The 15116-nt window shown below is 56.9% G+C and overlaps 1 protein-coding gene across 3 annotated transcripts in view; it reads right to left on the reverse strand.

Moving 5' to 3' along the window:
- Positions 1–15116, reverse strand: part of SFXN5 (sideroflexin 5) — a 113344-nt gene that overhangs the window by 10749 nt on the left and 87479 nt on the right. For 2 of the 3 annotated variants that reach the window (XM_045079005.1, XM_045079006.1), the window contains exons 12-13: positions 13346–13431; positions 7597–7714 (exon numbers count right to left, since the gene is read on the reverse strand). In XM_045079005.1, the coding sequence (XP_044934940.1) occupies positions 7597–7714; positions 13346–13431 (204 nt within the window). The remainder of the gene's footprint in view (positions 1–7596; positions 7715–13345; positions 13432–15116) is intronic. The other variant, XM_045079007.1, reaches the window with a different exon arrangement.

Here is a 15116-nt window from a genome sequence, read left to right on the forward strand (position 1 = left end):
GACTGATTAAACCAGTAAATGAGAAAAACCCCAAACAAACATCTCCAAGCAAAGTGGGAGATGGATTTGAGATTAGAGGGGAAAAGGCCCCTGCTCTGGGAGAAGGTGAAAATCTGTGGACTTGGGAAGGACACAATGCCCTCTAGACTTTGCCTCTGGCCTCACATCAGTAAGAGCAGGAGAAGCAGGAACCAAAAAATACAACCAACATGCTCTGTGTCAAGTTTTCATAGAGCGCTCATTCTCAGCCTTAGGGCCACCTTGATGAGGGAGGGAGAAAGGACTATTGACCCGAGGAGCTAGATGGGACACAGGAAACACATGTCACCAGAGTCTACCTGTGCGAGGTGAGACAGAGCCTAGTGGGGCTCATCAGAGAGGACTTCCTGGAGGAGGAGTCATTTCTAGAACCACCTGAATGTAGAACTGAGCTCATTCCCACCTCTTCCCCATTCTTGGTGGGGAGCTCAAATGCCTTCTCAGAGAAAGCAAGGCAAGCTGGGGGAAATATTTGCTTCTGGTGAGTCACAGCTTCCAGCCAAGCTGGTTCACCAAAGCTACCATTTTCCTTAGAGCTGGTGATGGGGAGAGAGATGGAAGAGGTTCTGGTGCCCACTGGGGTCACCCATATTCTTTTCCCACATAGGGAGGACATGTCTCTTTGTTTCTTAACTTTTAAATCTGGAAGGGGGACCAAGGATGGGTAGAGGGTGGGGAATGAGAAGAGGAGGCTGAACTTGACCCTCAGATACTTTACCTACAGCAGGGAGGTGGCCTTTAAGAGCCACCCTCTGGGGCCAGGGCGAGCTGCGGCTTGTGAGTAGTATGAGGACATGATGAGGGCCTTTGCCTTCTTCAGATCCTGCCTTCTCGTGCCCTGGACCCGGTAAGGCTGAGGTGAGGAGAGGCTAGGCTGGGGGAGGGGGTGGGGCTGGCAGGGTTGACATGGGAGGCTCTGAGCAGGAACCCCGGGGACCTCTGATGATGTCTTTTCTTCCAGACAAGGTGTTTGGCAGAAGCTGGAGGGGCAGAGGGAGGGTGAGTGAGGGGGTCCCCTGCTGAGTTGTCAGGGAAGGCCAAAGAGCAAAGGCCGAAAAACCACCGGCAGGGCAGTCGGGCGGGCCAACAGAGCAAACAGGCCTGACAGGATACAACCCTAGCTACTAGTGAACCTGACTCCTTGCCTCTCACTTGGTGCCTGAAAAGCTGGCACGGATAGGAGGGACACACACTCAGAGAGCCCCTAGCCCTCAGAAGCAGCCCAGAGCTCTGTCCTCCACCTGCCGCCAGTGAAAGCGCAGACGCCCTCTTTCCTGTGCCCCCATTCCAGTCCCGCTTGCTGCTGGGAGGCCAGAAGAGCTGAGGGAGGGTCCAGGGGCCACCAGGCATGTCCCCAGGAAGGCGAGGCTCTGCCCACCAGAGGCATTCTCCAGTCACACCAGGCCCCAGGAGGTGGCTCCCAGAGGCATACCCATGCTGCAGACAAGACATCCGAAGGTCAGCCTCTGACTAAAGATCACACAGCCTGCTTTCAGCCCTTCCAACTCTAGACCTCGGCCCTAGCCTTGTGGCTTCACTTCTAGAATCCTAATGTGCAGAGCCGGGAAGAAACGTAGCTCTGCCACCCTATGGCTGGGGAAATTGAGGTCTCTGAGGTTCAGAAGGTTATATGGATAGTGGAGGCTGAGGGAATGCCAGCCAGAGGGGAGGAGGGTGGGCCTGGGTGATGTGGGGTGACCCCAGCCCCAATTCCACCTACAGACCGGGCAAAGCCCCCTGTGGCCCCCTCTCTCTCCCCCACACCTCACTCATCCCCAGAAAAGCCCCACCTTTTCCTGTGGACACATTTCAGCCTCACCAAATCAGCTAATTATTGACAGTTGGTGAAGAGGAGATTTCACTTTTTCCTCCTGTTAAACTGCTCCTAATTAGTTCCCTGTTACCGCGGCTGGCTCGCCCGCCCGCCGCCCGCCCGTCCGCGCAGTAAGCCCGCTGCACAGTGCCTCATTAACCTTTTGCTCCTCTCCTGCCGCCTGCCAACAAGATGAAGACAAAAACAGATTGTCAAACAATGGCTCCGGCTTGTATGTGCAGCCCCGTCCCCCAGCCCCTGAGCTCCCAGGGGAGTAGTGGGGAAAAGAGAGGGGAATGAGGTTGGGGAAGGGGGGGACGTCTGAGAAGAATCGAGGAAGGAAGAAAGAGGCACAAAGACAGAGAGACAGAGACAGGCAGGGCCACGGGGAGAGGACTTGGCCAAGGTACTGCTTCTTGCTCCAAGGAGACATGAGGTTCGTTAAATGGGATTGGAAGCGCTCCCAGGTGGGGAACACTGCTGTCAGAGTCAGAGGGACATTCGCCATCCCCTGGTCCAGCCTCCCGTGGCAGCCAAGACTGGGAGCATGAAAACAGGACCCTGGACATCTCCCTCTAGGGACCTGGGAGCTCTGTGTGTGTGTGTGTGTGTGTGTGTGTGTGTGTGTATGCGTGTATCTGGGGCAAGACAGAGATGACCACCGTTGCTGGAACCCAGGGCCCCAATCTCCACAGGCCTCTCCTCCAGAAAGGCCACCATGAATCGGGCCCCACATGCCACGGAGGCCTCCACAATCCACGAATCACCCATGGGCAAACTCCCACACAGCCCTCTACTTTATTTTCATGTTATTACATCAGCACCTGACATTCTTTGTTCATTGCATTTCTGTCCATCCCCTCAGAATGGAGGCTCTGGGAGACCAGGGGCTATGGCACGGCCCTCCCAGGTACAACAAGAAGGGGGAGGCAGCCCAGCATCTCTGGGGTGGGGAACAGAATCTAGGTGTGGATGAGTCCATGCCTGGGTGCAGCCTGAACTAAGCCGGCCTTGGCCAATGCCCCCACAGCCTTAATCTACAGGTCCCAGGGTCTGCTAGGATACACCCGACACTCCCTGCATGATGCCAGGCCTGGGGCCTGGAAGGAAGGCCAGCCCTTACACCCCTGTTCTCACATCCAACTTCCTAAGGAGGTTCCCTGCACCACCTACTGGCCCATTACACAAACCCCCTGAATTCCACCCCCAGCTCTGGGTTATAGATTAAAGGCACAAATACCTCCTCCAGAAGGTCCCTGTGAACATGGTCTCCCTGAAGGGTAGGAGGGCTGGCTGAGGTGCCGGAATGTTCCTATGGATACATTAGCAGGGAGTCATCTCGGGCTCTGACTCGGGCCTTCTCACTTTATAGTGAGGTGGAGGAGGGCTGGGGAGGGGTTCTAAAATCCTTCTAGGAGTATAGAGCCGACACCGTCATAACCAACCTAGGACCTTGGGCAAAAGCATGCCTCATTTGTTTCCTCATTTATAAATAGGGAATAATACTGGTGCCTACTTCATAGGACAGTTGTGTTCTGGACCCTTGTTTCCCTTCCGTAGCCAAGCAGGCTGCTCTGCTGACCAGACCCAGGGCCATGCCTGTCTGTCCTGGGCTATGTGCATTCCTTCCTGCGCATTCCTCCCCATACCGCCCCTCTCCAGGCTCCCATCCCCATCTCCTGGAACACCCAGGGAGTGGAATTTTCTTTGCTGTTCTCCAGTGCTTTCCCATCCATGAGCTCACTTCTCTGAACACAGAGAAACTTGACTACCATACGCCTCCTGGACCACATTGTCTCCTACACCCACCCCCAGCTGCTGAGCTCTTCAGCTGGTCCCTCTCACTCTGCGGAGAGCCCCTCGTCCTTGAAACGCCCTTGTCCTCAGGGTCCATGAAGGCACTCCCTCAGCATCCTCCCCAGGCCCCTGTCTGCTCCTGCCTTTTCCTGATGCCTTTCCTTCCTCCCACAATGACCTCATCCCTTCCTTGGCTTCAGCTCCCCCCATACACCAAAGGTTCCACATCTCCAGCCAAAACCTCTCCCCCGAGTCTGAGACGCGGACATCTAACGGTTTAGGTAACATCCCTTAAGAGTCACTAATGCCTCGGACGTGAAGGGCACAGGGAGGGCTTAATACAACAAGGCAAGCAGTCACCAGCATGATGACTGGCCTAGGAGATGGTTGGCAAGTGGTCACTAGTATTATTCTTTGCAATTTTCATTTCAAAATTAGCACCGTTTTAATAGGCAGAAACATGAGTTTGGAAAGAGCAGGCAAAACTCTCTCCCAGGGATTGAAGGGAGGATTGAAGTTCTTTCTTCAACCTCTGGGGTTAGCAGGTTGGAAACTCCACACCAATCACTGCGGGCCAGCCATTCTAGAAACAAGTTCCTGAACTCTACCTCTAAGTCCCCTAATTAATTAATTAGCGTTCCAGCTATTACTCCTGTTGACAACCTTGGTGGCTCTTGGCAAGGGTGGGTCAGCCCAAGCAAGTCCAGACGTATTGTGGCAAATCCCACCGGCTTCTGGGATGTGAGACACGATCCCCATAAGGCAGGAGAGCTACCTTGTTAGAGAGAATTAATTGGGAGGGTGAATGGGGGAACGAGGTCCTCTCAGCCAATGGGCTGATGGCCTCGGTGCCATAGGTCACAGGCCTCAAAATACCCAATAAGGCCCAGACGGGCCTGCATCCTGGTAGAGCTGATGTAGGTGAGGAAGGGGCGCTGGAGCCCACGACCCTGCCCTCCTTTCTCAGAGAATGCACTTCTCAGGCAATGATGACGTTCTTCCCAGCCTAGAGAAAAGGCTTGGGTTTCAATGAGAGGGACTCTGGTTAGACACTCAGAAGAACTAATTTCTGTGCCTAGTTGAGGCAGGCATGAGCGAAGACAGGAGCCCTGACCTTGACAGGGAGCCTCTGTGAGGCCAGGCCTACTCCCAGAGACCCCTTCTTACAGCCACAGCCAGCGGCTCGGGTGGGCGGACTGGGGCCATCTCTCCACTGTTAACCTCAGAGGAACACCTGCTGAAGGCCCACAGCACTCCGAGACTCTCCCCCACCCCCAGGCCCCCCGAGGGTGCCCCCCTAGCTCCCTCCTCTCTCCAGGAGTCCAGGACAGAAAAAGCAGTTGAGGGAGAAGAGAAAATCCTGTAGAACAAACAGATGTCGCATTTCCCCCAGAGCTCTAGCTTGGGATTGGGTCTCTGGGGTTTCCTCTCATATCGGCCCCTGGCTTCTGTGACTTTGGGCTGGTGCCTGGGCTGCTCTGGGCCTCCGTTTCCCCAGCAGACCCAGGAGGATGGTAAGCTGCATGACCCTGAGCAATCCGTCCACTGTGTGAGTCCTCGATTTGGTACCATGAGGCTTCTCTGCCTGGAGTCCCTCCCCATGCAGACAGGTAGAGCTCTGAGGCCCACCTGAAGCTTCTGAGCACGGTGGAGCCTCCAGGCCCCTCTGACTCTCACCAAGGGCTGCACACTCTGCCTGGCTGTAAAGAGAGAGGCCACTGCCTGGGGGAGTGCTGGGCACAGTCCTTCCAAGACGGGGATGCCAAGACCACCGGGAAGTGCCTCCTCTCCCATCTTTCCAACTTCCAGGCAATCTAGAGCCCTGGCTCCCTTCAGAGTCCCCTGACATCAGGTAATAGCTCTTTAGCTGTCGCGGGGGAGAGGTACCCCTGGCTTCCTGGGAAGGCTGGGTCTGGGCCTGAAGGCTCTCCCGGCACATATCACACCCCAGGCTCCCCACCCAAGCGTGCCTTGGCCTGGTGTCTGTTTCCTGCTAAATCTCAGGGGCTCAGTAGAGGGAAGTGACTCCCATCCTCACCCTCCCAGGACCTCGGGGCCTGGAGGCTGACTCACCACTTCCTCCTCAGGACCCTGGGTCTTCAGCCCCCACAGTCCAGGCCCCTCATTTTCACATTTCCGACTTCCCTCCAGGAACCTGCCCCCCCATCAAACCTGGCTTTCCCCGCTCAGCTTACTCGCCCATTATCACCCTCACCCAGCTAAGATTCTGGGGCCCGCTGCTCCGCTCGATGGCAGACTCCCCGAATGCCCCCATCCAGCCGGATGAAACCTGCTGGGTGAGCCCTATGACTCTTGTAGCCCCCAGCATCTCTAGAGAGACAGGCCCTGGCCAGCCCACAGCCCTGGGTCCTCCCTCAGCCATCCCCTCCGTAGACCCCTTGCACAGCCTACCAGGGTCCTCTGACTTCCTTGGTCAGCTCTCTCTCCCATTCTCCCCTCTGAATGTCTCCATGTCCCCAAACCGCACCCCCCTCCTCCACCCTCGTCCTTCTCTGCTTGGTCCTGAGCACACAGAAGCCATCAGAACAGCTTCCTTAACCTCCCCGCCCCCAAACACTGTCTCCAACATATACACAAGCTCCAGTCTCTCTGTTTAAAAAAGGCAAAAATAAGCAAATAAAAGCCTCTCTTGATCCCACCTCTTGCTGCTGCTGCAGGTCTGTTTCTCTGTTTTCTCTTGGGGCGCCAAGCCTCTGGCCAGAGGGGTCAGTCCTGCACCCCATTTCCTCACCCCTCAGTTGGGTCCACCCCTGGAGGAAGGGTTTGCCTTCCTTGCCCCAGACTCCAACGGACACTCCTCAGCTTGGTGGAGTTCAGCCTAGCATGAGTGTCTGCCCTGCGCACGGCCCACCTCCTACTGGCCCCTCTTAGCTCTGGCCTCCGGTCCTTGGATCACCCCCACCCCCCGCACCAGGACCTCTTCTCTCCACGCGCCCCCTGGCTGCTGGGACTGTTTTCGTGCCGGTGGCCTTACTCTCCTCCCTCCAGCCCGGGCCTCTCTCCTGGATTCTAGACCCAGAGCTGACTGCCCATAGGACAGCCCCATTTGCACATTCCACGGGCTCCTCGGACCCCGCCTCCAGCGCCCCTTCCTCACCTACATCAGCTCTGATGAGTCCAACTGGACATGCCATCCTCCCTCAAACTGCCCCTCCTCGTGTCTCCATCTCGTTCAGTAGTGCCTACGTCTGCCCCCTCGCTCAAAAGCAGCGAGCTGGACGCACGCCCCGAGGGCCCCCTCTCTCTCCCCCATCTGAGAGCCTCACAATCCTTCCTCTCCCTTCAAGGACTCACTTCTCCATGCTCACTGCCAGCAGCCTGGTCCAAGCCGCCACCATCTCTCGCTGGACACCCGCCAGCGCCTCCTGATGGCTCCTTCTCCTCCAGAGCTCCAGCCAGGCTCATAGTCAGGAATCTTCAGTCCTCCACTGCCTAGCCTTTCGGAAGACACCTGCCCTCTCGGCTTCGGCCTCCCAGTGTCCAGTTCCAACTGCCGTGGCCCGCCTCACTCTGCTCACTCTCTGCTTGTGAGGCGGGATTTCCTCAGCTCTGTGCTGTGTGCTGCCTCTGCTGAGCACCTTTACTCTAGGTGATGCAGCCCAACGTGTCCCCTCTGGCCAACTCCAGCTCATCCTCCAGGCCCCATGAAACGCCATTTCCTTCCAGGCTGGGTCTACTCTGTCCTCCCACATCCAGCTGGACTCATCCCCTCCTCATCCTTGTCCTTCATTTGCTAGTCCCTGTTTAGTTGTCATGTTCACCACTTGGCTCTGGGCTCAGGAGAGGTCAGAGTCTGGACTTGCCTCATTTGTGGTTCTAACCCCGGTGCCTAGCTCCGGGCTAAGGAGCTGGACTTGAATAAGTGCCTGTTAATAAACATTGCACCCCTCCCCGCCTCGCCCTCCCCCCACCCTCCCTGCACTGACCTCTGACATCTGCGGGAAGAGGCTGATGGCCAGCGGCAGGGCCAGGCCAAAGGCCGCCAGGCACACAAGGCTTTGCACGGGGAGGAGGAGCCGGGGCCGTGCCTGCAGGAGAGCTGTCCTGTGGGGAAGAGAGGAGGGAGCGCCATGAGACCAGAAGACAGGCTGAGCTGGCTGTCAGCTACCTTGCAGTGTCCCACTCAGAGTCCCAGGGCCCGGGCAGCATGGTCCGGGGCCAGTGCCAGTCCGTATGTAGCTAAATAGTTGTGGAATTCTGTCTTTGGGGCCTTCCCCAGTTGGCACCCTTTTCCCCAGGCCCTGTCCTGAAGGACACTGCTGATTGAACTCTCAATCATACATCATAAGTGAGTACTTGGGGGGCACCCATTGCACCCTGTGTCCAGCCCTGTGCAAAAAGGCTACATATGGGCGAGACACAAGAGGAGGCTATCAGCCCCCACCCCTGGGGAGATTTACAACAGAGAAAGATGGTTCTCAAGGGCAAGGCATAAGAAAATACTGAAAAAGCCAGAGTAGAAGCCAGGTCCAGGGTAGGAGACATATGGCACCCACATGCCTGCACACACATATATACACACACGGGGACACATGCACGAGCACGCACACACGTACACACACAGCCAAGTACGGGAACGGAACACACCCCACTGACCACCTGGTCTGGTTTGATCCAAGAGCCACAGAGAAGGGCAGTGACTGGCCCAGGGTCATAGCCACATCTGCAGCAGGCAGGCCGGGCTGCCCAAGGTCACGGCCGTGTCTGCAGGAGGCAGGCTGGGCTGCTGCCCAAGGTCATGGCCACATCTGCAGGAGGCAGGCCAGGCTCCCAAGGTCATGGCCACGGTTTCCAGGAGGCAGGCCGGGCCGCTGCCTGGGCTCTTGACTCCCTAAGAGTGCTATCACTCTGCACAGCCCCCAGCTCTTGCCCTCAGAACCCTTCACCAAGGTCATGGCCAGCGTGTCACAGCAGGCCCCCACCCCCCACAACAGGATTCCTGGGAGGGAGGAGTATATGGAATGCCTCCCTCCAGGCCCTGGAGTAGCTGTGCCAGCAGAACTGGTGACAGGACTCTTTGCTAGGGGATGTTGGGTGGGCACTACATCTGAGCTCAATAACTGTTAGCCTCTGCATGCCTGGGACCGGCTCCTGGGATGGACAGGATGTAATCAGGCTCTGGCCCTCTTCTGCTGCAACAGGGCTGGCTGTGGCCACAGGCAGGTGAGAGACCCTCTGAGGGGCAGGGCCTCAGTGGGGGGCGGGGGGCAGGCAAACCCCACCCCGCCTTCACCTCCTGGGACAAGAATCCCAAGAGCAGCTGGCCCTGAGCAGACAGCAAAATTGAGAGTCACCGTTCTCAAACTTTGGTGTCTAGGCACCTGCTTCATGATGCAGACCCCCAAGAGCCCCCTACCCCGATGAGATCTCCATTTTATTGGTGCTATGACTGGGAATCTGCACTTCAGCCTTCCATGAGTCTAAAACAGGTGATCCCCAGACCACACTTTGGAGAAACCTTGGCCTGGGGTGTTCTGCTAAGGTACCAATAAAGCTCCAATCACTTGTAAATTCTATGCAGATAAGAGGCCTGGACACAGTGAGTGCACAGTAACTGTGGCTTATTATTGCTGTTTTTGCTCTTGTTAGTGCAAGAAGGAGGGAGGATCCTAACGATGTCCTCTAGCCCTTCCCACTGGCCCAGACCCCAAGACCTGCCCAGCTGTTGAATTCAGTCTGATATGGGCTATTAGAGAGGGCAGTTTCACAGGATTAAGAGCAGCAGGTCAAGGCCCACATGACTCTCCCCTCAGCCTAGTCCAGTGCCCCCATCGTCTCTCCCTTCTCCAGGGGAGCCTCATACCCCGCACTGACTTGGCCTCAGGGCCTCCTGCCTTCCCTGGGAGTCACAGTCAGTTGGCTGGTAGGGGCTCTAAGAGCTTTTCAACTGAGATCAACTCCTCTGGTAGGACAAGGAGGTGGGGACCCAGGCTCCCTGTCCAGATTTACATAGGAGCGCCCCTGCCAAGAGGCTGTGGAGGGCTAGGCTACCCTCCTGACCAGTTGTGACAGTGACCCGAACCTCAGTCCCTGGTGGGGAATCAGAGCCAGGGGAATGGGAGAGGAGGGTGTGGAAGTCCCTGGCAGCATAGCCTGGAGGGGCACCAAGAGCAAAGAGGGTGATAGGGAGGAAGAGTGAAGCTTCCTCCTCAGCAGATGAGGGGCAGGCCATGGGTTCCATCCTCAGGAGCTCCCAGCAGGGACCCCAGGCAGCCTCCTTCCACACAGGGCTGTGACCCTGGTTCCTCTCTCTGGGGTGGCTGGCTGAAATCTGCCTCTGGAAAAGGGGTCCAGGAAGCCCCAGGCCTGTGCTCCCGACTCAGGAAGCAGGCAGCCCCGAGACTTCAGCCAAACAGGAACCCCTGAAATCCCAGCCCTGAGCTGGGAGAGGGAACACAGCAGGACGGGGGAGGGGAGGAGGAGAGGGAAATGGCAGGGAGGGATCGAAAGGCAGCTGGGGGAGTTGAAATATGCAGATGGAGAGATGTGCGTGTGTGCGAAAGCCTGGAGAAAGGAAAGACCCGGAGCCCAGGGAAGGAGGGAGGCTGGGGAGCGGCCTCAGGAACCACAGTGGAGGGCGCCCCCGGAACCCTTGCCCCACTGAGACCCCACCTGACTGGAAGGTGAACTCCAGGGCGAGGGATGCAGGGCTGGGGGGAGAGAGCAGGGACACCTGCCTCTGAGACTGTGGCATTATGGGGAAAGATGGATCTCCCAGGCCCAGGAGAACACCAGCTTCCTTCTCAGGAGGGTAAAGCTTGAGTGGGTGCCCTCAGCCGGAGAGAAGGTACAGCGTGTGTGCTGAAGGGGGCGGGGGTAACACCCTCGGTGCTCCCCCAGCGCTCTGGGCTGGGGATGGAGTCCTCTGTCTCTGACTTGAGACTCTTGCCCTCTGGGTCTTAGATTAGAGACAGGGACACCTGGACATGCTGGGCTCCCTCCCACCTCTCTTCTGTTAGCAGGAACCCCAGGGACCTTGTCTCGAGGTGCTCCTCCCAGTGAGGAGGAGCTGAGGCCAGAGGCAGAGCAAGGCGGCCGCTGTACCACACGACAGCTTGTCTCCCCACGGGCCGTGAGTTCCCTCAGCACTTGGAGCAATCTTAGTTTGCACTCCATTAATTTGCAAGAAGGCTGCTTTGTAAGTGTTCTTTTGTCTTCTTCTCCTGGCTGTCCCGACTCTCTCACTCTCACCAACCTGGGCTCCCAGAGGGGAGGAGCCCCTGCATTGCCCTTCCCCAGGGGAGAAACTGAGGCCCGGGGAGTCCCCTTGACTAGGCTAGCCTAAAGTGCTGGAGCAGGAACCCCAGTTCCGTGTCAGTTCCGTGTTCCCTCCAGGAGACTCAGCTGGCTTTTTTACATAATCCTGCCCGACCTGTCAACCAGTTGTGCTATGTTGGACGGATGTGAGGTTACTAAGTCCTTGAGGGCACAGCCTGGGTCTTGATACTGCTCAGGGTCCCTGAGCTCGACTGCTTCTCTTCCTCAGAGACCCTCTCAGGCACATCAGAGAAGGACTAACCCAGTACAGGGCTGCCAGAACCAAATGGCCAACTTGTTTCCACCTACCTGAGGGCCTTCTTCAGACTCCAAGCTGAGCCAGACCCATGGCCACCTGGACTCTGGGCAGATCCCAGGCTGGGAGGTTTAGAACTAGAAAATCCCAGCCAACTTCCCTAGGCTATTTAAGTTCCCAAACTCACCATCCCTCCACTCCACTTCCAGCAAACCCAACTCAGATGCCAAATGGAAAGGCATCACAGATAAAACCCCAGGCCCAGGGTTCAGCAGCCTCGAAGACAGAAGCCCCGCCTTCCTTATTTGCCTGGTGGTCTCCTCTTGTGCACTGGCAGTCATTCACAGTCACTTGGGTTGGGGCAAAGCCTCAGTTCATGAGGCAGCTACGGACTCAAGGGCCGTGGGCACCAAAGCAATTTCTCTCCCAGATCTCCCACATGAGACTGGTTTTCTTGAATCCTGATACTCAACATGTCACAGGCTCGGGTCGCTCCCACAACTCCCCCTCTTCCATGAGGAGTAAGGGATCATCTCCCTGGCTGGGCTCAGGGCTCCCCGTCAGCAGGTCCCACTGAGCACACTTTGTTTCCCTCTGGTTAGACTCCTCCATTTCCCACACAACGGACCCACACCCTGCCCAGAAAGCCAGCCTGCCACAGAAATCCTGCCCTGCTCTCAGAGTCAGCGGCAGCCCTTCTCTGGTCTAGTGCTCCCTGCCCTCAAGGTCACCTTGGGTCCATTTACATACTGCCCAGTCCCACCTCCAGCTGACCTGTGTGTGGGTCATGCCCATCTCTCCTATCAAAATAGAGGCTTCCTGAGACCAGGACCCCAAATCTGCTTCTGTCCTGTCTCCATGCAGGACAAGATGCAAAGACATGCTGATCACATGATGTGATTCGAAGCCCTGAAGCCGCCCACGTGGTAGAAGAGCCCAGCTTTGCACCTGCACTCCCAGCTCCCTCCTGGCTCGGTCATTTCCTATTGGATTCCTACAGGCAGATGACATAACCTCTTTTTGCCTTGCTTTCCTCATCTGTGAAATGGGACTGTTCTACTTAGCTCTGTACATGACAGCCATACTGTCATGATGGGTAAATGAGATCACTCACTCATCTGACAAACACGACACCTCTACTACATGCCAGGAATTGTGCCAGATGCTGCGCAGGGCCATAGATAAAAAGAAGGAACTTGCCTCTACGGAGATGGCATTCTAGTGGACCAGACGGATAACGGACAGCTAGGTAAAGAGTCTCCGATGTTGCTAAGAGCTATTTGAATACAAATAAGGCAATGGAGGGAAGAGGGAGTCATAGTGCTCTGATCTTGATGGGGTGGTCAGGGAGGGACTGTCTGGGGAGCTGGCATTTAGGCAGAGACCTGGCTGAGAGGGCACTGGAGTAAACACTTGATAAATATTAGCTGTTATTATAAACCGTACTGTGGGAATAGGGAAGTCCTGCTTCCGAGCCTCAGCTAGAGCACCCCTGAACTTGTCCTTATGCCTTGAGGCTGGGCTGCCAGGAGAGGAGGCAGTGCTCCCCGCCTCCCTTCTACCTGCGTGAGCCCAGACTCTGCATCTCTGGGCCTATATTCATCTTGCTGTCTCCACCTAGAACCCTCCTCAGCCCCTTGCCATCCCCCAAGATTCACCCTGACCCTCAGAGCTTGCCCAAACTTACGTGAAGGTCAGCTCTGGTTCCCCGCTTCGGCCCCTCACCTGCCCCTCAAGCAGCATTTCTTCTTCATGATTCAACCTCACACTCATTAAGTAAAAGGATCACGGCACCATTCCTATGATCGTGTCCCCTTCTAGCTTTATAGTCATGACAACTATGCGTTCTCAGAACATGCTTTGGGGGAAGGCAGGGAGGTTAGTACTACTCGGATGTTATAAAGGAGAAACCGAGGCTCAGTGAGGTGGTGAGTTGCCTCGTGGTGCGATGCCTGAACAGTGTGGTCCTAACCCAAATCTGGTCTTCCTGCCATAATCCTCCTACTTCCCAGTTCCAGCGGCACTGCCGGGGAGTGTCTGAACAAACACAAGCAGGGCGGGCTGCCAGCTGCTCTCGTCCCCTGCCCTGGGCCAGCTGGTTCCCCTTCCCTCTCACCCTCCTCCCCAGGGACGGCCCCTCTCTCCTGGCTGCCCCAACTCACTTCTCCAGCATGGACATGACGATCGGGGGGAGCACCAGGATGGGCATGGGGAGGACCACTCGCGTCAGCGCCGTCTCCAGCAGGGCCTGAGGGGCAAGCAGAGGCTGTGGTGAGCAGAGCTCCCCGGGGTGGGGGACAGCCACCTGGCAGTGAAGCCCTGTCTGGAGCCCCCAGGTGTGTGTGCCGCTGCTAAGCACATCTGGCGGAATGGGATGATTCAGGGAGCTGCTCACGAAGCCTGATTCCAAACACCAGAGGAGAGCCACCCCCATCTTCCCACCGCGCAGATTTGAAAAGAGCAGATCCGTGTCACCTGCCACGTGTTGGGGAGGGGTGGCAACACAGAAGCGGCCCCGGGAAGGGGGCCTGTGCCCAGGGGGGTGCCTGGGTGGCAGGCGCAGGGGTTGGGGAGGAAGCATATGGAGGACTCGAGATGCTCTAAAAACAAAGCAGGCGCTGGGAGGCCTGGAACAAACAGCTGGGACCTGCTGAGCTGCGTGAGTCTCTTGGTGCTGAAGGAGGACAGAGATTCTGGGATTGACTTTTTTTCCCCCTTCTTGACACCCCTTAAACACAACGATTTGGAGGATCTTGCATCTCCTGGCTCCTTTCTCAGTGACAAGAGGTCAGCTTTGTAAGCAGGAAATGCTTGTGCTGAATGTTTGCTGTGTCTCCATATGGGGTTGCTGGGGTCCTTGCTCTGGGAGGTCCCTTGGGATTCCTGGGGAGTGGGGGCAGGGTCAAGGCACAGCTTAGAGGCTGGTCTGCACCCTGATGGTCACTGTGGGGAGTTCCTTCAAGGCCATGGGCTCCTGGCCCTCAGAGCAGACTCAAGGAATAGCTCATAGCTCCCAGACCACAAGGGGCTCACCTGGCCAAGCTGAGGGAAGCCAAGGGCTGAAGAAGAGCCCGGGGTTCCCTGCTGTTTGCACCATGAAGAGAGTTACCATGGCTGGCCTCCTTCTTAGCACATCAGAGGCAGCACTAGGGTTGGATGGGGTGTTGGGGTTGGGTAGGAAACTGAGGCCAAATCCCCTTCAAGGATGGAGTGGTTCAGGGCTGAAAATTTCTCTCAGGAACCTGAGTCCTTCATGATCAGCCTCTGCAAGGCCTGGGAGAAGGTCCCTCCAGTCTCCTAGACAGGTGTAGGAATGATGGGGGTGCCCAGAGCCAGCACAAGGAAGCAGAGGGTGCAGCAAAGGCCCTGGGGCCACCGAGCCCTTTGCCCCTCACAAGCCTTGGATGGGCACTCACTTTCTCTGAGACCAGTGGAGAGGGGAGCACTGGGACAAGAGAAGGGTCTTCCCCGAGTAGGGGATTAGAGAGAAGGTCTCGCTGACAGGTGACATTTGGGGACCATCGTGGGAGCTGATGAGGGGTAGTGGCTGGGGCAGGGGTGAATGCTCAGCTACTCATGGCTGACCCCCCATGCCCTCTCTCAGAGGCCAGAGAAAGACAAGCCAGTCACCACCACTTGGGCAAAGGCCGGGAAAGCATGGGGAAAAAGACAAAAGTGCTAGAATTTTCTAAATAAATTACAGTTGGCGGAGTGGGTAAGGCCAGTGAAGTGAGAGATGGGAGAGGGCCTTCCTGCAGTGAGCTGTTCTTCCCCAGACCCCCGCCTCAGCCACACAAGATCCCTTGTGAGGCAGCACCCGCAGAACACCCTGGTAGCCCAGAACGGCGAGCCACCTACATCTATGCCTTCTCTTCTGGCCCGGGAGGACATGAAGGCCCAGGGAATAGCACCCTGGGTCCCGGGGTGGGGGAA

Source organism: Mustela putorius, unplaced genomic scaffold (genome assembly GCF_011764305.1).
Source record: "Mustela putorius furo isolate JIRA1106 unplaced genomic scaffold, ASM1176430v1.1 tig00000281_pilon_pilon_pilon, whole genome shotgun sequence".
NCBI lineage: Eukaryota > Metazoa > Chordata > Mammalia > Carnivora > Mustelidae > Mustela > Mustela putorius.